Below are 25,070 nucleotides of genomic sequence, written 5' to 3'. Positions count from 1 at the left end.
GTCATATAGCATATTATTGACTATGACCTTTGACACGGACTTGTACATCAAAGATAAGAACATCAAGCCAGTCTAGTGTGTAACGAAATTTTGCTTTTGTGCGTTCTTTCATCCTCGACAGGCATTACGATTGAATCACAGATAATAGATCTACATATTTATTAAGTTAAAACTAAAATTAAAATAATAGAAACAAGATATCTGTTTCTATAATGGAATATTTTTCGGACACAATAAACAATACGTGATGATTGTAATGTACTAGTCTGTCTATGGGGTTTTTATACGTTCCTTATCTCTTGACCTGTGTTTAAAGTGTAGTGTCAATCCTATAGTCTAATATAGCCTTCTTAAAATATTTTGGCATAGGAAACATATCAATGTTTAGTAAATACTTAACAGTTAAACTTTTCCTAGTGTTTGTGTTAGGTCTGTGTTTTGAGTGCACGTGCAATGTGTTAGGTAAGGCACGTGTACCGCAAAAAGAGGAAGAGGATGTGTATTCTGTAACGATTCGAATGCCACAAGCCGTTCCTTCAAAGGTATGGGATATTTCTTAATCAGATACTATGTGAAATACTATGCAAGAACCTTAAATAAAGAAATTCTGAATTGTCAGGAACATCTTTCAGACTCGGGGAGTTAGAAAACATATTTATAAAAGACATTACAGTCATTGAGTATTTTAGCTAGATATGGCAGACCACGCACTCACACATTCATTCATACTCTAACATAAGTGTAGTACTGAATATTTTTTTTTAATTCTATGCAGTTTTAAAAAAGAAGAACTATTGTTTTAATACATTCGTCATTCAAAGCAATGTCGATCATCAAACTGATATTAATTAAAGCTTTTTAAGAACCTATTCGCTGCAAACCAAACGAAAACTTATTTAATGAAATACAAAAACATAAACAAAAATACACACCAACCGTAGATTACGTAATATAGTACGATTCAATGAAATAGCTTCAATGGAATTGTAAAAATTCAATATGCATACATTTGTATTTATCTCATTACATAAGTCGGGAAACACTTAGTGAAGAAATGGTGATGGATACTTTAATATCAGGACAAACTTTTATATTTTACATATATTTATACACATATTTAGATATGTATGTGGCGTCGTTATATGTCGCAACGCCGCTAAATGTCGCACTTACCGCTAAATGTCGCACCAATACTGCTAAATGTCGCAACTGCCGCTAAATGTCGCAAAATCATTTGCCGTTAAAGTGTTGCGACATTTAACGTTAAATGTCGCACGAATTTCCGCTACCGTTAAATGTCGCAACACTACCGTTAAATGTCGCAAGATGTTAAAATCATGATTAAAAGTAGTAGTATTTTAATTTAAAAACGCTCTCATAGTTAATTTGACTGTAATAGCCATTTAACAAAAAGTATATTTGTTTTAATTGTTTTCTTTTATGAACCTAAATATCGAGGATTTGAGCTGCTATATAATGTAATATTGACGCTAGAAAGCGTATTCTAGAAAGATACAATTGAAATTCAAGTCTCAATAGATAAGTATTTTTCTTTTGTCTCCCTTTTTCATTTATAACCCTGATTGACAACATCTTAAAAGTATTATGATATTCTCGCGATCGGAATTCGGTTTTTTTCTAATTTCCATCCCCTTTCCTTCGGATGGCATCTCTGCCAAATGACTGATGTCAACGTGGTCAGTCAGTTTTATTCTCATAAACTTGAACAGGAAGCATCGGTGCATTACCAGGGCGTCACCGGCACAGTACCGGCATCACCAATAGCATTACCGTGGCAAAAACGGCGATGGTCGGGATGGACCGTGATGAAACCGTGTCTAGTCGGGTTTCCAACGGAATCAAGCGGGAATACACCGATTTAGCATCGGCGCTTATCGTATATATCCGGTGCTATATCGGGTTCTGAACCGGGAATACACCTGGGCTCTGTCGGGGATGTGTAAATGCAATTTGATTTCTCAGAAAAACACCACGGAACACCTCGGTTCACCAGCTTAAGACACAGTAGCGATACCGTGGCCATTACCGGACAGTGTTAATTTGGGCTTTATCAAACGGAGCCTGCATCATTTTCAATTTTGCCGTTTTGGACTTTCTTTATGGGTTCTTTTTCCCCCTATTTTATCAATGACTGATGTTCCTCAACACACACCTGAACAACTTAAGTATTCAAGGAAAATATAGCACTCAAACCCACTGATCCGGGGCCCAAACGGCAAAGACCAAACAATTTTCATACAGTAAACCAGTGACATAACAATTAAGCTGATGCTTATGAAAGATTATACTTGAAAGTCGAATATGATATCATTTAACTGTGGTTACTTTGTTTCGCTAATATGTTTGTTAATACAACCGCAGCCAATGCATTTAAATTTAATAGCCTACAATGTACAGTTAATTTCAACATGATAAAAGTTCAAATCTTATGTTTACATGTAGCGTATCGTTAGTTAGGAGCTGATTTTATTAATCAGGTTGCTCTAATAATTAATGTACATGCGGTTGTTATCTATCTTCCGATAATGTCAAACCCCTTGTTCAACTGGTTTCCAAATGCAATCAGCTAAAAATACTTATCTATTGAGAATTTAGTATCAATTATCCTTTCTAGCCTAAAGATTACATTATATAGCAGCTCAAAACCTCGATATTTAGGTTCATAAAAGAAAACAAATAAAACAAAGATGGCAATTACAATAAAAATAACTATGAGAATGTTAAAAAGTAATATAATACTACTTTAATCATGATTTTAACATGAATTTACACCTTGCGACATTTAACGGTAGTGTTGCGACATTTAACGGTAAGGGAAATTCATGCGACATTTAGCGTTAACATTGCGACATTTAACGGCAAATGATTTTGCGACATTTAGCGGCGGTTGCGACATTTAGCGGCAATGGTGCAACATTTAGCGGCAAGTGCGACATTTAGCGGCGTTGTGACATTTAACGGCGCCACAATGTAACTGGGCACATCCGGGTATGAAACTGCTAGAAAATATGATACTGTTTATAAAATACTGGTGTAAATTGTTGACTATGCCAGATCATATATATCCGAGACAATGTTATAAAATGTTGAAGTCCCTAGATGAGATCGGTCGAAATACGTAAAATCACTACTTTATACTTAGGGTTTTGGATATGTATGGCTTGCACAAGATATTTAAAATATAGACATATTTATTTTAACTTTTCATCAACGACTGAAAGACTGTTTGAACAAAAATGGCATAATGATATAAATATTGCGTCCCGTTGTTACCATTATAATTTTTTTAAGAGTCAACGTTATCTTTTCAGTGATAGATCTATTCCAAGAAAATATATGGTTGCTCTTGCAAGGTTTCGTATGTACTAACAGCCGGTGTTTGATTCTTTTTCTTGCATATCACATGTCAATTGTTTTCGGAACAGACATTATGAAAACTGATATTCTCATTACGCACTTTTTTCTTATAGTAGCGTATGAACATACAACTTCATTCATAACGGAAAAATGACGTCATCCTAAGAACGCAATTCATTCATAAAAGGCACGCGTCAATGACGTCATTTAAAGCATGCGACTTGTCTTACATGGGGGGTGTAAGACAGGGTTTTCTAGCACCGGTGACAACGGTAGATAATCCTGTCTGAGATGCAAGAAAAAATAATATACCGCTTCATGAAAGAATATGTTTATTTTGTTTTATCCAAAATAATGTAACTGCTATTTATTGTGAATTTCATGCCTTTTTTCAATGTTCTAACTATAATGACGTCCGAACTAATGATCTCAATGATTGGTATTCAAATGGTACTACAATTAACGATTTTTATTCGCTGATGAATACACAAAATGAAGAAAACATTTCTAAAAGTACCAGCTCTTGACTTATTTTATTCAAATTTTATGTTATGCAACTACATTCAATACATGTATACAATACTAACTAGTATTATATTTATACTTTTGGGCCGGAGGCCTTTATTTACTTAAATAAAGTTGAGTTGAGTTGGGTTGAGTCAAGGTAAAACTGTTCTCTACTAACCGACCATACAAGCATGCACTTTCATGCATTGGTACTTAGTTCAAATCGTTTCACCACACTTACAGAAGTTTATTTCTTTTAAAAACAATCGATACCGGACGAAACAATTGCATTCATTTAAGTTTTGTACAACAGTCTGTAGTTATGGTCAGGTGTAAATCTAGCAGAGCACGAACAGCTAATATTTTCATGACCAAATATTATTTTTGTTAGGCAGACGACTTACTGTGTCACGCGGTTCAACTGAAACAGGAGGAGGCCTATATATGTGAGTTTCTTGATCATTGGCCATATAAATATAATACACTATAATACACTTGAGTCATGCGTTTCGGTTATTAGTACATTTGTAGTAAATAAGCATTTTGTATTTTCGAAAACGTAACTCATTGGCCATAAACTTGAGTCATGCATTTTGGTTAATAGTACACATGGTATAATAGCATTTTGAATGGAAGTTACATTATTACTATGTTTACATTTGCTCCCTTTATCACAAATCATTTCACATTTAACGCTATTTTCTTAAGGTTATTAACACAAAACATTTTAAAAAACGCATGTTTGCTCTTTAATTTATTCATGTCAGAGACTTAATGTGCCTTTAAACCAGTCCGTGTCCATTAAAATATTCTTAAAATTTCTTTATGCAATTCTATAAAAAGACAGACTGGCCTTTTGGCTTTGTTATTATGGGTAAATTGTATTTTGGCTTTGTAATTTTGGGTAAATTGTATTTATATCATATTGTTTATACAGTGAAGTTTGAACCCCACGCAACAAAGAATGTGGCACATCACATGATGGTTTATGGATGTAGCAATCCGGGCTCAGACAGGCCATACTGGTCATGTGGTGAAATGGATGACCATTCCAACAGGTGTAGTAATTATCAGTTAGATTGTATATGTAAATTCGCCGATGGAAATACTTCGATGGAAATATCTTTGAGTTTAAGCCAATCACAAATACATAATCATGTTAAAATTCAGACATTTACAGAAAAAAAAACATGTCGTGCATTGGCATATCATAAATGTTTTATGTTACATACTTTTATTTACAGACATACATTATTTTGAACAGCATGTTTTTCGCAATCATGTCATTCACATATTTCATTAACAGACAAGCATGACATTAATCAAAATATTTTGAGTGCCAAGGCTAGATTTTGAGACATTTTTGTTCTGGGTCAAAATCTCGCCTCTAGAGAAGATATATTGCCTAGTCACAAAATCAACCCAATATCTCAACTCGTAGTACAATAAGTTGGACTAACATGGCACTAGCAGGTTACAATTATCGTTATGTGAATTTCAAAGTATTTTCTTCACAGATGATTTTCTCCCTTTTACTTCTCGGAGTATTATATAATTGCAATGCATCAATGCTATGTTTAGCAAGTCATTTAAATGGTGCTACTAATTAATAAATTATGTGTTAATAGTTATGATTTATGATACATTATCTAATTGTACATCATCTATGGTATAAGAAGAGAACATGACTAGGGTTTTCACTATAAAGCAGTTGTCCCAGAAATTCTTAGTCTTTCGCAGTATTTTCTCATTTTAACAATATTTAGTTGTAATATGCATATGAATATGCAACGAGAAGAGAGGTAACTCTGTAAGTTATATTGGAAGTTATATTGAAGAGTTGCCTCCCTTCCATTAGATTATTTTTAGGTCTCTTGTAATCCTTATTTTTTTTAAACAACTTTTATTTTGTAAAATCATGTAATTGAATCGTTTTATGTTGTTATGTATGGATGAGACTCAAATAAAGAATATATATATTCAAAACAAATAATATTATAAACAAAAATACCTACAAAACTTGAAAGTTTTCGTATATAATTCTTGTACACGCTCCTTTTATCGATACTTCTTCATGTTAATTTTCAAAATTAGGATTCCATTTTCAGGTATATTCACAATTGATATTAATTTAAGATATGTTAATTATACAACATCTTATATAATCAAAGATCTGTCTGTGGGGACGGAGAGAGACAAATTGTGTGGGCCTGGGCAATGGACGCTGACGGAAGATCATTTCCTAAAGGTATAACAATATGACTGCATTTTTCTTACTATAATCTTACTATAATACCAGAAAAAAATGAAACACAGGTCCAAAACTACGTTGATTTAAATATTATAATTATATTATTGGATAATAAACTGAAATAAATCCGTATAAAGGTAAATTTCTGTTCTATTACTTAAATGATGAACGTTCAATGAAATGTAATGAATTCGTAATGTATTTTATGATCCGTAACTTGAATAATTTACGCTCTATTTCATCATCTTTTATTTCAATTTGCTGCAAAAACTTAAGTCAAAGTAAAGCGTTCCGTCAAAGATCTATCATTAAATAAGAAAGCCTTGGATGGCCATTTTCCTGGTTGATTTATTTATAATAAAGACTTATATGAGAATAATGTCACTTTAATGAACAATTGTAATGCATTATATGATAATATTGGCTTTTGTGACAGATGTTGGTTTTCGTGTTGGAGGCCGCAGTAATATCAACTACATAGTCATACAACTTCATTATGCTGAACAATTTGAAGGTAATTACATATCTGTAAGATTTGTCTTTGTTAACGTAAAGGGACCCCACTGAGGTTCAAAAGCTAAAAACATACACTTTGATTTTTTTACATAGATCGTCTGGGGCACTAAAAACAGAAAGATATGTTAAAGTAATAGAGAAATATAGCCAGAAATAAAGTAGTTCTAAGTCGTTTTTATGCAATTCTTATCCCGATTTGAGTGAAAAGCGTTGCAACGCTTTTATGTTTTCTGTCATTTTTCACTATTAGAATAATTATTCTGGAACAAGGAGTGGGCGAATTATTTGAAATTGTGCACACAAGTTATTGATCTTGACCTGCATGAAATAGAACATTAATCTCGAAAAATTATTTCCTGTCCAATCATGTTAAAAAACCTTAGCGGAATTCCATTTACTTTAACCAATGATCTTTTATTATTTAATGAATTTGACCTGCTTTGAATTTTGAGCAGTTCTTCCGAAGTTAAAGGGATTTCAATATCAAAATAAAACAACTGAACAACCGACATGATACAGCTAGGTCGGACTACACGGGTGGCCTATCTCTAAAGAAGTGTCAGTCTGCAGTTTAAACTTAAGAATAGAGCACAAATATTAAATAGAATTCCTTGAAATTTTGTCTGGTATGAACAAAATCAACCAATAGAAAAAAAGGTTTGTGATACGTAAATGATAAGTAAGCAAAGTGTTTTAATTCAAGGTCAGAAAATTCGGAAACGACCTCGGTGACCCCCATTTTTGTTTCGCTTAAAATGCTTTTGTAATCATATTCATCCTATTATGCAGTTTTCATTCTGCCTTTACGTCTATATTTTACTTAATTTTCTGTGTAAATTGTAAGTTTGGTTTTCCTTTAGCCGGACATACGGACAATTCTGGAGTTACACTGTATATTACAGACAAACCGTAAGTATATAATATCTCTTACCAATATCATCCTAAAGAAAAACATGTTATTATTGTGGTTCCAACTCACAAAACTGTCAAATATGAAAAGTTTTATTAATAAATTGCCATGACACTTCACCCTTAAGCCTGTGAGCGGCAACTAAATATACCGACGTGACCAGTGCAGACTGCAGCCCGAAATCAGCCGGCACAACTATGAATGATGGACAAATGGTTAAATCCATTTAAAGAGAATTTGTCTATATTGGGCGGTCTGTAATAGGTCTGTAATACAGTAAATATTTACCCGGATAGTATTTAGTATCAGACATAACAACTAACCAGGAAAAAAATATATACGGATGTTTCTGGCAAGTGTAAGATACATGATCTGAAATTACATACATGTATTTATATAGCAGATAATAAAATGTTTTAGAACAAAATATTATAATCCATTTATCATATACATGTTCATACTAAATACGACCTTTATCATCAACTTTTTTTTTAAGCAATATTTTAAAAGAAAATCTGATAATTTTTTATCTTTTGCTTTTATCAATATTTTAAATTCTTCCGGAAAATGTGCCCATTGTTGGCCTATACACTTTAAAATATTTAGAGAGGTTAAGGTTAATCCTAGTGTCCGACTCGACTCTTCGAGTTAGACTTAACTTTAAAGATTTTTTTAATTCATTGTATTGGCGGTTTGAATTACAATTACACGTTATTCATTATTGTTTTATTCGCTCTTCAGGCAGAAATACCAAGCTGGATATTTCGTTATGTATACATTTGGCTTTATTCCTCCTATGACTAAAGGTAACAAAATATATGAGCCGCGCCATGACAAAACCAACGTAATGTGTTTGCGACCAGCATGAATCCAGACCAGCCTGCGCTACCGCGCAGTCTGATCAGGATCCATGCTGTTCGCTATCAGTTTCTCTACCTGTAATAGAGTTGGTAAGCTAACAGCATGGATCCTGATCAGACTGCGCGGATGCGCTGGCTGGTCTGGATCCATGCTGGTCGCAAACCCACTATGTTGGTTTTCTCGTGACGCGGCTCATATAGTTTTCTACGGAAATCTTTTACTTTATATCTTTCATTAAATTAAATTATTTTCTGTTCCTACTGCCTCAGTAAGAAACATAGCAAACATTATCTAAATTTCATCATTTCTTTGACTTATTATGATTAGACATGAAAATTTGTCTTTGAATACTCGTACCTATCAATACAATCATTTTGTTTGTGTGACTTTATTTTTTATTCTCCATGTATACCATAACAGAACAATTTTCAAAAACCCTGTAAAAATTAAACATTTAATTTTTGCACAAATACGTAGATCACTTTTTTGTTTTGTTTTAGAATTCCACATGGAGACGGCGTGTGAGTTTAACAAGAATTACACGATCATTCCGTTAGCATACAGGACGCATTCTCACAATCTTGGTAAAATGTTGAAATTTTATATATGGAAATCCTTTAAAAAAATCAAATTCTGCGTGCAAAAGGGGTTTCACTAAACTACTGGAGGAAATGGGTTGAAACTTACACACTTAATTCAAGAGCATAATATATCACTCGAGAGATAAATTTAATCATTTTAGCTCTTTGGAATGGACAATATCGAATTAACGCCATTGAGTTTCTATTTCGAAAACCATTGTAGGTACGTGTTCGGTAAATAAAGAAGAAGTAGGGTCTACTACAAGTTAAAAATGTTGCTGCACACAATTTTGTTTTTCTCAAAGAATGTATACTTCGTATATAGCATTCTATATATTTTAGTGGTATTCTGTAGATTTCACTATCATGCATCGGATAATTTTAACTCGGCCCAAACACAGTGACAGGATAAAATCTCCTAAAAGTCCCTAAACTGCAGGTTGAACCTACTCCCCTCTATTTTGGCACCAAAACAATAATATAACTGCATTGGGCGATCATGAAGGCGGGGACAAACGAAAAATTTAAACAAAAATGAATTTCCCGGCTATTTCCCGCATTAACCGGGGTGGGGGAGTAGGGCGGTATTTTATGACTGTTGGATAATTTCATTCCAACATAAATATTTATCTTACATATTCCATCCTTGTGTGTGTTAGACCGTGCATTATTATTACAGGTGTTGTGACGTCCGGTTATAGAGTTAGGAACGGAACATGGGTCGAGATAGGACGTATGTCTCCCCAGCTACCACAGGTATATTTTATTGTTTTGGTTCCTTTACGTGATTTTTTAAATGGAGGGTTTATTGAAAAAAAATATTTATATTGTTGTTGTTATTATTATTTTCTTTTCTGTTGCCTTTTCACAGTTCATGTTTTAATTTATGTCGTGGTTCTTTATTCAAAATTTTAGTTAGCGGTCAAATAATGAGCTCAAACGCATAAACTCTGTATTTTGCTTGTTGTGTACATGTGTTTAAATAATATTTACATGTTTTTGTTGAAATGTATATACATAATTTCAGACTTTCTATGACGCATCTAATGAGGGACTCGTTGTCAGAAAGGGAGATATTCTGGTGTGTATTGTTTAATTTGCTATAAAATGCAAAGAGATAATGACATTTTGTGCTTGTTAACAGATTTGGAAGTGAAATATATTTCTGATATAGCCTTTATGAACAAGTATACAAATGTAATTACCATTATTCACATTATAAACAATTAACTCTGTTATACAAGTGCTGTTCAGTTGTCTGGTGAAGTGACATTTCACTGATGAAAAGAAACTTATATTTATTTTAGGCTTCAAGATGTACAATGAGCAGTCAACGAAAGTTTTTCACACAAATTGGGTAAGAATCATAATTGTATTAAATAGCAGTTGCTTGTGTGAAATAATACAACATTTTCTTCGACTTATGCCCTTTTTTTAACAAGAAAATGCAGTCTGTTTACTCATTGGAATATAACAAAATAATTTTAAGATAGCATTGTTTTAAACTTTGCATAATGCCTGAAAATGAATTAACTAATTATTAATTTGAAAAGAAATCTTGATTTTGAGTCATCAGGAAAGCAAGAAAAGAAAAACATGAACAAAAAATCACTTTCAGTGGAAGGTAAATCAAAAAGTACGCTGGTGACCCCTTATGTTTTTTCATCAATTTGTTTCAGTCGTGATTCTCTTTTTATTCTTTGTCTTTGTAAATTTCCAATTAGGAGCCCAAAAAATGTATAGTTGTTTTTGGTATTCTTGTTGCAGGCCTCAACATAAGGATGAAATGTGTAACTTTTACATCATGTACTACACAGATTATGAAGACACTCTGCAGATAGAATATTGTCAGAGAGACGCTCAGTCATTTCGCTGGGCCGACTATCTAACAACGCCTCCAGAATCTGCCAGTTCTATAGAAGGAATACCCTCGTTCACACGTGATGACCCCTTTGCTATTGAAGATGTTATCTCAAACAGTAATGAAGAAAATCTTATGTGAAAATAGCAAACATTGTTTCAAAAATAAACTCTTAATTCAGAAAATTATGTTTTGTGTTATTTCTCTTTAAGATCCTTATTCTAACCTATATTGGTTCCCTGTAAGTCTGTATCTTTACCTTTATTGGATTCCTTTAAGTCTATATATTAGCCTATATCGGATCTTTTTAAGTCCATATCTAAGCCTATATTGGATCCCTATAAGTTCCGTATCTTAGCCTATATTGGATCCATTTAAGTCCATGTCTTAGCCATATTATATCCTTTTAAGTCCATATCTTAGCCTTTATTGGATCCCTATAAGATGGGTATCTTAGCCTATATTGGATCCCTATAAGATCCGTATCTTAGCCTATATTGGATCCCTTTAAGTCCTTATCTTAGCCAATATTGGATCCCCTTTAAAATCCTTATCTTAGCCTATTTTAAGATAAAGCAAGAGCTGTACATAATAGGACTCTGCAGTTGTTGAGCATTTTAGATTACCTGTTGTATAGATTATCGGTAAGGGGCATTAGATTTGATCATGTGAGGAATCAAGGTAGATTATGCATGGACAGTGGTTCTACTATACAGGTGATTGCATGTTACCTGAACTAGTCCATGCTATGGCAGTCAAAGTCTTCCTCAAATACCATAGAACCTTCAACAGTGTTGATGTGAATTTATAAACTGCCATCTACTTCAGACAGCCTCTATACAACATACAGCACTCTAATAATAACTACATTGTATTTGATTTAAGCATTTCATCACACCTCAAATCTAACAAAATCACTTGATAAAATAAAAAAGGTAGGGTACATCTATCCTGAAAAATTATATTTATTTTTTTTTAAGATCATCATGTAAGTTAAACTCAAACACATACAATATAGCACTAAAGACTTGCTCTTTTATCAATTTTATTATTCAAAATATATAGTTGTCTATATGCAACAGCCCTGTAATATTTACACAATATAAAAATCTAATTATCACAATAGATTAACATAATGGTTATTGCAATATTTTTCAAATATAAATAATATATAATAATAGAATAATATATTGCAATATACATGTTATTTAAAGCTCTGTCAATACAATATACATGTAACATTGAAAGGACTTGCATAAAAAGTTCTAGAGATCAGTCATGTAGACATAGGCCTATAGATGGTGTAATTTTATTATCATTATGTTCTTCAAAAAATTGCATATAAATAGAAAATAAGGTGGTAACTATTCTGTTTCTGTAAGCAAGAAACATTACATTCATTGCTTAGAACTGGTTGGTACCAGGAACAGTTTAAGAGTGTTTCAATAAGCTTATACCTTCCAACACAATTAAAGTAAAATAAAAGAGAGTGTTTCAATAAGCTTATACTTTCCATCACAATTAAACTAAAATAAAAGAGAGTGTTTCAATAAGCTTATGCCTTCCAACACAATTAAACTAAAATACGTTTGTATTAACAAACAAGGTTTAGGCCCTTTTCTGCATTTTTGACACATTTCAGATGATTCCTGTAGACAATAAGTGCTTAGAAGCTATTTTTATAAACACTTTATCTATACTGTACACATAATAATGTATTTTAGAAATTTAACAATTTTTAAAAATTTCATGGAAATTAAAATGAATCTGGAAGCATGATACTTTAATATGCAGGAAATGCTGAATAGGTGTGTTAATGGAATGTACTATAATTTATTCCATGTTTACTTATCCCTTTAACAATAAAGCAAGATTCAAATAAAATTTATTTCTCAAACAATAGTCTTGCATACCTTTTTTCAAAAAAAAACAAACAAAAACAATTGTGGTAATATTCCATACAATATAATATTAGTTTCTCAAGCAATGAGTCCTAATTCGATACAAATAAAATTTATTTCTCATACAAAAGACCCAAAATTATACAAATGTTGATGTTTTATAAAAAAAAATTGCAATAATTCAATACAAAGAAAATTAGTTTCTCAAATAAAAATCCTAATTCCATGCACATAAAATTTGTTAATCATACAATAGTCAGAATTCCATATAAATATTTTCTCTCTCAAACAATTGTCCTAATTCCATACAAATAAAATAAGTTTTTCATACAAAATTAGTCCTTATTCCATACCAATTAAATTTGTTTCTGAAACAATAAACCTAAGTTCATACAAGTAAAATTTGTTTCTTATACAAAGTTCTATGAAGTTCTAATTCCATACAATATTTTCTGATAATTTAACATAATAATCAAAGAGATACATTTTTATTCCTTGGTAATATAAATCTTTGGTATTGTTTTCATATGTATAATATATAATGAGATCTGGCTGACCAAGAATGAGCAAAAAAATAACATTTTAGTTTCATTTAGCAAACTATCAATAGTACATGTTTTCAATTATATGCTTGTTAATATTGCTTTTTCCTATATTTGGGACTAACCTAACATGGGACACCAAAATGTGTTTTAGTCCCCAGTAATAAAGTAAGTTTTTGGTAAAGGAATGGGAATGAATTTAATTTTTTCAATACAATTTAGTTCAATAAAACAATAGCACGTTGTTAGGTGCCAATATTCCTCTGTTAAGAGCAATAACTACTGTATATAAAAATAATAAAGACCACATATTAAGTAAGATGTAAAACTTGATTGCGAATGTTCAAATTAAGTATTTTCCATGTAAAAGGGCATACTCATGAAATACTGATCAATTACTATGTGTTTCGGGACATGACGAAAAGTTCAACCCAGAAAATAATTCACTTAGAATGGAAATGCCAGATGAAAAAATTTCAAAAAATAATCTTAAAATAATCATTAAAGTGCAGGTAAATCTATAAAAACAACTTTGCCTAAAACAACATACTAAAAACTAAACATTTAACATATTTACAGTTTCAACTTGTCTTTAATTAATATTTCAATGTCAAAATGAACATTTATTTATCTAGACACAATAGATTTTTAATGAACTCTCATTGTGATGGTGGCTGATTCTCAAGCATCAAAAGTCTAGCTGAAATGACAAGCATTCTTATAATTGAATGAGATGAATTTAATATACGTAATGCAAGTGTAAAGATTGTTGAAAACATTAATCTTGAAAACACAATAATTACATGTATTGATATGTATGATTTCTATAAAATTTTAATAATAATATGTAGTCTTTAATTGATAAGCATGACTAATAACAAAATTCAGACTATGCAATACATATAATACGCCTTTACATAGTAAATACTACATGTACATGAAATCCTAACATAAAATTACACTATATAATAAAATATCAGATATAAAGCATATAATGAGAGCCACCGCCATGCTGTACCTATGCTTGACTTTTTCTTGTTTCTAAAGACAAACATATCAGCGAAGGTAACTGTAGGTAAAGAAAAGTCCTCAAAAAAATTTCTTCAACAAAATACAAATTCATATTTGACCTTGATGTTCACAGTCATTCAAAGGTCATGGTCACATCTGACTTTATCATCATGTCTGTTTATCATGAGTGTTCTTTTTGTCCAAGAATGAATCAAATCCATAAATCAATAGCCAAGTTATGACAATTTAAACAAACTTTAATAATTTGACGTTGACAGTAAAGGTAAATAAAAGGTCAAGGTCATATAAGAATAATCCAACATTTTGTTTTTCTGCCATGTCTTCTTTTGTCCAAAAATAAATCAAATTTGTACATAAATAACTAAAGTTATGACAATTTAAGCAAATTTCAAACATTTGACTTGACTATACCTGAGATCAAGTTCAGTATGGTTAACCTGATGTCTAAAGGTTTGTTGTGTCCATGTATAACGCAATCCATTGAGAAATAAAAAATTATGATCAACATTAAAGTTTTCGGATGGCAACAGCAATGGCATCGCCAACAGAAATGTCAAACACAACATGTCTAGCAGTTAGCTCTTATTTTTTTCGACAAAAAAGACGAGCTAACATTATGACATTCCTTATAATGTCTGATATATACATTAAATTATATGGCAACATAAAACATTCAATGTCTTTCCAGGCATTATGCCTCAGAATTTTTTTCATTCTGCAGAAAAGGTAAACATGTCTTTTATTGTGTTGTAAAAATGGATTTAAAACACATAAGTTGCTTACAATATTAAGGAGAAGAAAAAACGAAAAGAATGTGAAATTATTTGCGACAAGGGTAGCAAAATGTAAGCAAAGTGGTATTTTGAATGCCATATAAAATGCTATGTCATCCAAACTGTACTAATTGCTAAAACGCAAAAGGAGTACAATATGGCTTAGCAATATTGCCAATGAGTAAATTTGTGAAAATTAATCACAACAATATTGAATAATATTAAGAACCATTAGAAAAATAAATAATAACATTTATGACACATAATGGGGCTTTAAAAATCTCATATAAGCAAATAGTAGCGGTAAATATGTCATACTTTAATAAATCTAGTTATGTGTCATTACATAAATTATTATAAAATCATTACATGTACATTATACATCATATTAAACCTCGCTGTTTCACCACTTATTTAACACACAAGTTATTATGAAGCATAGTATTTATTATTGATATAAATGAATTAGGTGGTATATTTTAAATGATTTTTAAACAATAATGTTTGTTGCTGATTCAAGTGTTGTCCACATAATTTCTTATTAACCCTTACCCTGCTGGAATGGAAAGTGATTATCCTTTGCCACCAGTATATGAGCCGCATCATGACAAAACCAACATAATGGGTTTGCGACCAGCATGAATCCAGACCAGCCTGCGCATCCGCGCAGTCTGATCAGGATCCATGCTGTTCGCTTACAAACTCTATAGCAAGTAGGGAAACTGATAGCGAACAGCATGGATCCTGATCAGACTGCGCGGATGCGCAGGCTGGTCTGGATCCATGCTGGTCACAAACCCACTATGTTGGTTTTGTCATGACACGGCTCATATAGACTTCTGACGCACCATGATACTGCTGGCTGACATACTTTATTTTTTTCATCTTGACATTCCCAAAATAACTGTTGGTTCTTAAATTAAAAACCTGCACGAGTCCTTTTAAGGTATTCAGCATAGTAAAGGTTAAACAAAAACTGAACTCTTGAAAGCATTAAATATACAATCAATAAATGAGTTATGAAAAAGGGCGTTAGCAACTAGCCCTTGAGATCATACATGACATCAATAAACCTAGGTAAAGCAAGTAAATTAATTCAGCAGTAAGGGCCCTTTCCACTTATATTAGAGAAAAGGCCCTGTCTGAAATTAGGGGGGGGGGGGGAAATGTTGCAATCTAGAAAATATTTTTTTTTAAATTTGTAAAACCACCTTTTTACTGTCATTTTACATGTGAATGACTTTTGCTTTACATTATCATATATTCGTATACATGTAATGACATATATTATCCTGTCAATTTTTTTTGTAACAGTTAAGTTTTACTCTCAGGAATTAAAACATTTTATTCTCAGGCATTAAAACATGTCATATTTCCATAGTTTATGGGAATACCTTTGTATAAAATTGGGGGAAAAAAGAGGTCATTTTTCTTTTTCTTGAGCTATTAATAATGTTCCAATTCAAGTTTATGAAAGTTGTAAAGGAACAGACACAATCTCATATATTTGTCATGTATATAAACCTTAAAGGAACAAACATCTGACCAAGTTTATTCAAACCTTTGAAAATTTCAAAAGAACAGTCATATATTCATGTGTAATTAAATCTTAAACAATTTAAAAAGAATATTTGCTAAGGAACAGACATACATGCATAGCTACCCATCTTTACATCTTTAACCATTTTAAAGAAAGAGACATATACATGCATTTGTGTATGTTTACTTAAAAGGAAAAAGCATCTGGTTAAGTGTATACAAATCTGAGACAATTTTAAAGGCTAAGCGTATTCTAACCTATGACATTTCTAAAGGAACAGGCATATAATCATGTGTATTAGCTAATTTGTCTCTCTTAACCCAGCATAAAATAGCCACTGCTATTACCAACAGCACCAATAAACACAACTCTACAATCACAATTATTGTAGAGGTTGCATAAACATCTACGCCCGCAGAGCCTTTAATACCACAAGCTTTCTTTAAATCTTTTGGTATCGATGGTTGCATGATTTGAGCAAATTTTTCAAGGGGACATAATTCATCACAATTTGGTAATTTTAAAACATAAGGCATGCTGTCGGATTCGTTTCTGTATGAAATTTGCACCGCAAACTGGCCAGGCTGCACCTCGTGCAGTTCCACAAGAACGCAGGCTGTGTATTTAGGTTTCCTGTCATTGAATATTCCTAGAGTTGTAAGGAACATCACAATAGTAGTATCATGGGCTGAATACATGAACAGTTTCTGCGGGGTTGATATTTCATGCTTACTTTTGTTGATCATATGTTCTAACATTTCTCCAACAAGAAATCCACCTTTAAGATAGGCATACTCCCTAGGATAGCTGTGTTCAATGCTGTAAAGATCATAGAGCTGTAAAAATTGATCCAAAATGTCATCAGTTATCCATTCTGGCAAATTATAATGACTTGCATACTGGCAAAATATTGGATCAATTACAGCATGTATTCCATCCCAAGTATTTGATTCACCTGTGTATTTCGAAACATAACTGTAAAACTCGCTAAATTCATCCATTATTTGCTGCATAAATAACTTTCTTTGTGGGTCATTGTTTCTTGCAGTATTATACACAGGACAAGATAAATTCATTCTCAAAAGATAGTCTTCCTCTAGAGGTACAGTATGAACTGGTATTGGCTTCCAATTTAAATTATGATTCCACACACTATCATTTTGGCCTGGTGGAAAAAGTCCAGACAAAACACTATAGGCACTCATTAATGCCCTCTCATATGATGTGCTGCGAACATATACTTCTGACTGTGAATATTCCGAACTTAAAAACCCAGTGTCCACATATTCTCTCATAAGAAATTCACCAAGTTCCAACTCTTGTTGCATTCCTTCTGTAGACAACTGTCCATATCCTTGAGGCCAGTCTGATTCCTCATATATGTCTTTTGTATATGCTCTCGTAGGACTTCGATCCCCATGTCTATACAGCACCTGCAAGAACAAATAAACCAAGCAAAATATTTCCAAGTTTCCAAACATTTTTTTTTACCATTAGTTTGATTGTTAGACAAGTTCTTACAATTTATATTAACAGTTGAGTTCACACTTTAAGTTACATAAAGTGCACTTGGTGTGCACTACATGTGCACTTTAGTGCATTTCAATGTACTAGACCATTTATGCACAGGACAGTCTTTAACCATAACAGTTGTCTTAACAGTTGTCTTAACTATGAGAAAAAACATGGTTGGAACGAAACCCAAGTAGGGCTTGAACCTGTTAAAAAGCAGACAGTCACACCTGAAGCATTAGACCACCACTCTCCTTGAGATATACAATGACCATCCGAACAGTAAGAACAGCAAGTTTATATCAGATTTATTTTCATATTTTTACAAACTATGTACTCTGGAAAAGTTTTATTTCAACAAAGTTGAATACTTGTACTCTAATGCCGTTTATGACAAAAACAATGAGCACAATAAAAGTGCAAATACATTGTATGGCAGTGGATGTCAGGGGAAGGCCAACTGATTGTGTTTGTTCAAATGCTTTCACTTGGCACTCTGTAAAAAAATTTTAAACGTTTTAAAATGACAGAAAAATATATGGGCAAAGGTTATTTTGATCATTCACTTGTTACTTATCATCATAACAATACACATGATATGTCAATGTTCAGTTTCAGTTTATCAGTGTTTGTTTTTCCTGAATGTCAGACATAATCCCCTTCGGACAAAATCCCCTTTGCATACCCGGACAAAATCCCCTTCATGGGTGGACATAATCCCCTTAGTGTTTTTGCAAGGCTGGACAAAATCCCCTTCACTACCCGGACAAAATCCCTTTGTTTCATAGGTTTCTAATGTATTATTATGTTCCATAAAAATTGATGAATAATGTATTATTAAACTCCCTAAAAAGTGATGAATACTGAACTTTTGTTTTTTATTTATAATTATGTTTCAATAGTTAACCTTTATTTAGTTTAGAAGTTTAAATTATTAACTGCATAACACATGTTTGATTAGGCAATTTTTTTAATTGTTTTAAATTGATTAGTATGAAAAACATTTTTATTAGCCAATAATTTTTTCATGGATTGTATATGTTGATACTTCTAATTGATACATATTATCCATTGTTAAAATTTCTATTGATGAAAGAGTGATAATTTAATCAAACCAAGATCACTGCACAACTTGATTGTTATGAATGCTTTAACAAAGCAATTTTAATGTGATTAAAATGTGCTAATTGAATGTGCTATTTTGCTGAAATATTTTCTTTTTATTTATACTTTAAGATATTTACCACACAGCATAATGCAGTATGTCGCTCTCATACCTACTTTATAAACCGAAAATTCATCTGAGGGGGATTTTTATCCCAGGTAGCAATTTTATGAAGGGGATTTTGTCCACTTCAAAATTTCACACATGAAGGGGATTATGTCCATCCATGGAGGGGATTATGTCCAGATATACAAAAATACATGAAGGGGATTTTGTCCGAAGGGGTTATGTCCGTACACCGTTTTTCCTACCTGGAGTAATCTCAATGTATCCTCACTCTCAATCATCTGACTGTCATTTAGGTCATCATCATCAAATTCTTCTGAAGGGTCTTGGGCTGTCACAATCAAAATATACAGCAAAAGTTGAATCACTTTCATTATTAAATCATTATATATCCGACTATTTGTGCTATAGACTGTTGTTTTTTTTTAACGCTTGACATGTCATTTATCAGAGCAAATGGTGTTTTGAATAAAAGGGGAGTAACTCGTTGTTTATTTTCGATTTCCTTCACAAAATGGCGGAGATAAACACAAAGCTTAGGAAGCGTAAAGTGTCAATTATCCATGAATCCAGCTCATCTTGCGATGAAGTAACCCCATTAAAGAAGGTCAATGATGATATGGATCAAACGGTAATATTTAATGTGCATTATCATAACGCCACTTATTAATTGAAGGGCCATTTATAAATAACTGCTATAGAGTCACAGTACCTGTGCTCGACCAGCCCAGTGCTCGACCAATACTTCTATTTGTGTATGATTTATGCATTTAAGTGGAAAAACCCTGGGAGTTTGTGCTTGCTCTTTGTACCAGACCTGTAAACTCTACACCATGTACAAGTACTCCAAGTTTGGTAGAAGATTTACCATTTTGCAGACAATATTAAACAGCACAAAAATACAATTTTATAATAAAAGTGCATTAAAAACTATCTAAAACACTGAAATAATGATAATTTAGGGCAAATGTGGACAATATTTGTTAAATTGCCTTTACTTTTATGATTCGAATTGATTTCCATAGGAAAGGTGTTCAAAAATTATCAAAACCCTGCTTCCACAAAAGGCAGGGGCTATGAACATGTAAACAAATATGGCAGCTGTACGGAAACAAATCGGGAACACACCACTAAAAGCATGGACCATTTGTATATTACACCAATTATCACACTTAACTATGTTTGCATAGTGATTTTAGTAAAAAAAATATGAGAATAAGTAATCCCAAACGCCCCAGTATATTTAAATTCCAAAACTCTTATAAACACTTTATTTGTCAATGTATAGCATTTCCTTTATATCATATTTGCTTTCATATTTTCATCTATAGACAATAAAACGTAAATGTTTCAAAATATTTTTATAATAGAATTGTTGAACATAAAAAGTCATATCTGTTTATAAGAAATAAAAGTTCTGATAGAGATAAAAACCACCTGGTCGAGCACTGGTTTGGTTGTCTGAAAAATATAGTGGTTTTATACCCTATATACAACTCCGTGGTTAATTGTATCCTTATCTGTGATATTAAAACGCTTTAGCTTATTGTGAGTTTGAAAGGTCCAGCTTTGTAACAAAAATAAGTTTCCCATCAAACCTTTTGTTCTGAAAGAGTTTTTATGTGATTTTGTGAAAAACTGGTTGAGCACTGGTACGGTGACTCTACATATATCGGATAAATTTATTTGGATGTTATCTTACTTGTTATACTAGGCTGGCTCATAATTTATAATCTAATGATATATATCCTCTATCGTGATGAAATAAACACTATTGTAAAGAACAGGAGATTGAATTATCTTCCAAAATATGTTCATAAAGTTAATAAATTATATAAGACAGCCACATAAGAATTTAATATGGGGATTAAGGTTTTTGCTTTTAATTTGCTATCTTTCTTTCAGACACATTTTTGCCCATGATACCCTCTTAATCTTGATGTGTGACTGGGCTGAGCGTGTACTGCCCACCTTAGTGAAGTCCTTGTTTTTTTCTCTCGTTTATCAATGAATATTTATAGAAATTAATTTTACAGAACACTCCAAGAAGTTCAGAGAGGCTTCAAAAGAAAAGAAGTCGTACTTTCAGAAAACCATCAAGAGAAGATGTTTGGAAGAAGATAACCCCAACAAAGTCACCTGAGAAATATGAGCAGCTCCGTCCTAAACGTCTTGTTAATAATTTCACTAAAGAGTAAGGAAACATGTCATTCTTACACATTACACAATTACTTTACTATCAAACTGATATGGCAATCAAGTGCAACATAGCACACTATATGCACAACATAATAAAAGGGATGCTTACATCTCGTATGTCGACAATAAACCAAATGATGTCAGGAAAACTACTAAGCTCAATGTGAATGGGGCCTTATTTCAACCCTTAAATTGTTCGGGGGAAAAAAAACACGGAAAGGCACTGATGATATAAATGTTACTAGACTATGAGAACATTTTACAATACATGAAGTGTTTCATGATGTTGATATTTTAGATAATATAAACAATGAAAAGTAATGTTTTGCTTTCAGGAACAATAGTTATAACTATGACCCTAATGAAACAAGTGGAGATGAGTCAATGAACGATTTCCTCGATGATAGTTTGACTGAACAATCTAGCTCTGACAGTTCTAGAGAAACCCTCAAGGTTTGTACAAACATAACAAAGACTAAAATAAATTATTTTGTTCCCTGTTCCATACTAACCTGTCCAAAGTTTGGCAGAGCTGTATTGTTTAAGGCTAAGATTTTAAGTTTCTGCTTTCCTTCTTAGGTTTCACTCAAGGGTGCTGAAATCAAATTTAATACTAAACTTATATGCTTGTAATTATATTCCCTTTTTCTTTGTAAAAAACATGTACATTGTACATGTATCTGATGAAACAAAACTTTGTTGAAATGTGAAATGTACAGTCCACATGATCTATAGATAAATCGGCAAAAATTCTGTGTGTCAACATTATAATATAGTTTTAATGTCAGACTTTTAGTTTTGACGAAAATTATTTCTTAAAGCTGCACAGTGGAGTTCAAAAAATCATAGTGCTTTTAAACTTTTGGGCCTAAAATAAAATATCTACCCACAAAATCACAGTTACCGGTACCCAAGACTTTCTATTGCTTAACAGTAAACAATATTCTTTTTTCGTCACTAAACATAAAAGAATGCCAACCCTACCCAACTGGCCTTAGTTGTGGGAGAAGAAACAAAGACAATTTTAAGGCTGGTGTTGATGTAAAATTTTCATTTCTACTTTAAGCACAAGAAGCAAGTGAGAATAAAAGGAAGACGGAGAAGATTGCAAATGAAATCAGAAGTTAATGAATCAAGTTCAACAGATAGTGATGGCGATGATGTAACAGATGTTATGAATACTGTGGGTGCAGACGTAACAGATAAGAATGAAGATCCCCTTTCAGGTGATTCTGCAATATGTGTACGGTCTACTGAAAGAGGAATAAGAAATAATGTCACAGACTCTAGTGAAAATGACGACACTGATGAAGACCTTGAAATTGTAGCAAGAGCAAAGACAAGAAAACTTAACAGAAGTGTTATTGAAAGTGATGATAATGATATTGATATTTGTGAGAACAAAGAAGACAGAGGCAGAGAAAAGATTAAGCAAGGATGTAAAAGATTAATTAATGAAAGTGATGATGGAAATGACAGTGATGAAAACATTGCTGTGACTAAAAAACACAATAGAAGTATTATAGAAAGTGACGAGGATGAGTGCATTGATGGAAATGCTGAATCATTAGAACATTGTAGAAACAAGTCAGAAGAAAGTCCTGGCAACAATAATGAACCGGTTGTTGATAAAGAGAATAAAGATGATGTCACAGAATGTAATGGACATTCTAATGTACCAAAGAATGACAAATCCAAAAAGGAATTCACAAACTTTGAGAAAGTTACTGCCACTGAGATACAGAATGATTCTGAAAATGTACCAAGTTCTTGTGATTCAGAAAGTGACAGTGAAGGTACATCTGCTGATACTAGTGAAGCTTCAGATAACGAGAGTGATGAAGATCTCAGTAATTCAAGTAGAGTTAGGGTGCAAATGTTGAAAAAGAAAAATGATCGTAAGAAATTGTTTGATAAATTCAGAGAGGAAAGGCAAAGACGATTATCCAAGGAACATTAATCCAAGAAAAGTGTACATGAATTTGTATCTATAAATATCTTACATTACATATAATGAAATTTTTGAAAAGATGCGGTGATTCAGTGCCAAGTGAACAATGGATCTCCATGCGCAGTATTGTTGTTCTTGCACCACTTGTCTTTGCAATGAGAACTGTATCCGAGTTGGAAAAATCTATTTAACACTCATTGAAGTTGACTTTTTGAGATCGAAGACTTTTTGATGGTAAACACTGAAGACTTTTTTTAGGGTAAACACAGATTTTAAAAAAAAAACAATAATTTTTTGAATTATCACAAAATGGGAGGAAAAATGTATAACTCTTGTAATTTATGTGTAAAATTACTGAAAGGGATTTCTTTTCCCTTTGATCGCACACATAATCTTATAATTTAAACTCTTTATTTTTATTGCATATTGCACAGATCTCGGGGATTATTATGCAGATGAACCCAATTATCTTATGTTCAGAATGATATAACTAGACTTTTTGACATAAACATTTCTGGTTAATTTATCTACAAGTGTATTATGTTTGAATTTATTGGTCTTAATTTTGCTTTGCAACATGAAATTAAATTATTTGTTTCGAATTTTTAAATTGACATCTGCACCATCATTTCTAATGTTATGAAATGTTGGCAAGAACTTTATGAACCAACAACCTGAATGTCTGGATGGCGTGCAAAAGATAAACATTGACAATGCTTAATTAGTATTTTTAAGAGAGAATTGAAAAAAAAAATAATAAGAATGTCAATTTGTGATGTTTATACATGTACATTGTACTATTAAGACACATTGATGATAATACTACAGTATTTGTATCAAAGTATTGCTTTTTATATTTGTATAATAAAACTTAATGAAATGCAATCGTCAGACTTACGTTGAGGAAGAAATTTTGCTCCTTTCCACTTTTCTCATGGTGAGAGTATAAGTTTGATTTCAATAAACAACTTGTTATTAATTTTATGGACATCATTTTGCTCTTCCCTTTGATCAGTATTCTGGTTGCTATGGTAACAAAAATAGTATAAATTTGACCCTTAATAGGTGGATCCTGAACTAGCATCTGTTATGTACATGTATGTGGAATATTCTGTAAGTTAACAGAATTAAAACTGACACATTTTTAGATTGACTTTTCCAAAGAAAAATTTCAAGCTATTGGCCTATAGTCAGGTTGTAGCAACCGTTGCCTGAAATTGACTGACCATCAAGGTCAAATTATTGAAATATGCTTAAATTGGCTTAATTTTGTTATTTATTTACAGAGATTTGGTTTTTGGAGGAAAAAACAGATGTGGCCAAACTGACATGTTGTAATATTTTGATACAGTGATTTTTTCCCTACACTTTCCAGCCGGTTAAAGGCTGTTTCCCTTTGTCCAAAATATGGAAATTTTCCCCTAAAAAAGCTATATTTCTCCTGGCTTTAATGCCCTGTGCACATTCTTGACCAGAACCATGACTTAACCCATTACTTCATATACACGCCTTTTAACGCCTTTT

At 32.2% G+C, this 25,070-nt stretch overlaps 3 protein-coding genes across 3 annotated transcripts; 2 read left to right on the top strand and 1 right to left on the bottom strand.

Annotated features, from left to right (window-relative positions):
• The first annotated feature begins 157 nt into the window (after positions 1-157).
• On the top strand, positions 158-11,050 carry LOC132728547 (peptidylglycine alpha-hydroxylating monooxygenase-like). Its single transcript, XM_060714193.1, has 12 exons — positions 158-542; positions 4,277-4,331; positions 4,823-4,943; positions 6,057-6,133; positions 6,573-6,650; positions 7,513-7,561; positions 8,304-8,368; positions 8,924-9,007; positions 9,684-9,760; positions 10,032-10,085; positions 10,312-10,361; positions 10,772-11,050. Exons 1-12 carry the CDS (start codon positions 381-383, stop codon positions 11,004-11,006), a joined length of 1,107 nt encoding a protein of 368 aa, XP_060570176.1. The 5' UTR covers positions 158-380; the 3' UTR covers positions 11,007-11,050.
• A 4,860-nt stretch (positions 11,051-15,910) lies between these two features.
• LOC132728543 (prostatic acid phosphatase-like) lies at positions 15,911-19,888 on the bottom strand. The gene is made up of 2 exons (XM_060714190.1): positions 19,642-19,888; positions 15,911-18,086 (listed from the first exon to the last, which is right to left on the bottom strand). The coding sequence occupies exons 1-2, from the start codon at positions 19,768-19,770 to the stop codon at positions 16,911-16,913; spliced, it is 1,305 nt and encodes a 434-aa protein (XP_060570173.1). The 5' UTR covers positions 19,771-19,888; the 3' UTR covers positions 15,911-16,910.
• On the top strand, positions 19,830-23,755 carry LOC132728544 (uncharacterized). The gene is made up of 4 exons (XM_060714191.1): positions 19,830-20,027; positions 21,433-21,590; positions 21,931-22,048; positions 22,662-23,755. Exons 1-4 carry the CDS (start codon positions 19,911-19,913, stop codon positions 23,553-23,555), a joined length of 1,287 nt encoding a protein of 428 aa, XP_060570174.1. The 5' UTR covers positions 19,830-19,910; the 3' UTR covers positions 23,556-23,755.
• The last annotated feature ends 1,315 nt before the right edge of the window (positions 23,756-25,070 follow it).

Source organism: Ruditapes philippinarum, unplaced genomic scaffold (assembly GCF_026571515.1).
Source record: "Ruditapes philippinarum isolate M1 unplaced genomic scaffold, ASM2657151v2 ctg4614_1_1_1_1, whole genome shotgun sequence".
Classification (NCBI taxonomy): Eukaryota; Metazoa; Mollusca; class Bivalvia; order Venerida; family Veneridae; genus Ruditapes; species Ruditapes philippinarum.
Note: the sequence above shows the minus strand (reverse complement) of the source record. Positions and strands in the feature narration are given on the sequence as shown.

Coding starts and splice junctions, on each gene's coding strand:
- LOC132728543 (XM_060714190.1), bottom strand. CDS start 19,770: ATGAAAGTGATTCAACTTTTGCTGTATATTTTGATTGTGACAGCCCAA. Junction 18,087..19,641: donor ATACATTGAGATTACTCCAG/GTAGGAAAAACG, acceptor TTGTTCTTGCAG/GTGCTGTATAGACATGGGGA.
- LOC132728544 (XM_060714191.1), top strand. CDS start 19,911: ATGGCGGAGATAAACACAAAGCTTAGGAAGCGTAAAGTGTCAATTATC. Junction 20,028..21,432: donor ATGATGATATGGATCAAACG/GTAATATTTAAT, acceptor TTAATTTTACAG/AACACTCCAAGAAGTTCAGA. Junction 22,049..22,661: donor GTTCTAGAGAAACCCTCAAG/GTTTGTACAAAC, acceptor TTCTACTTTAAG/CACAAGAAGCAAGTGAGAAT.
- LOC132728547 (XM_060714193.1), top strand. CDS start 381: ATGTTTAGTAAATACTTAACAGTTAAACTTTTCCTAGTGTTTGTGTTA. Junction 543..4,276: donor CACAAGCCGTTCCTTCAAAG/GTATGGGATATT, acceptor TATTTTTGTTAG/GCAGACGACTTACTGTGTCA. Junction 7,562..8,303: donor CTGTATATTACAGACAAACC/GTAAGTATATAA, acceptor TTCGCTCTTCAG/GCAGAAATACCAAGCTGGAT.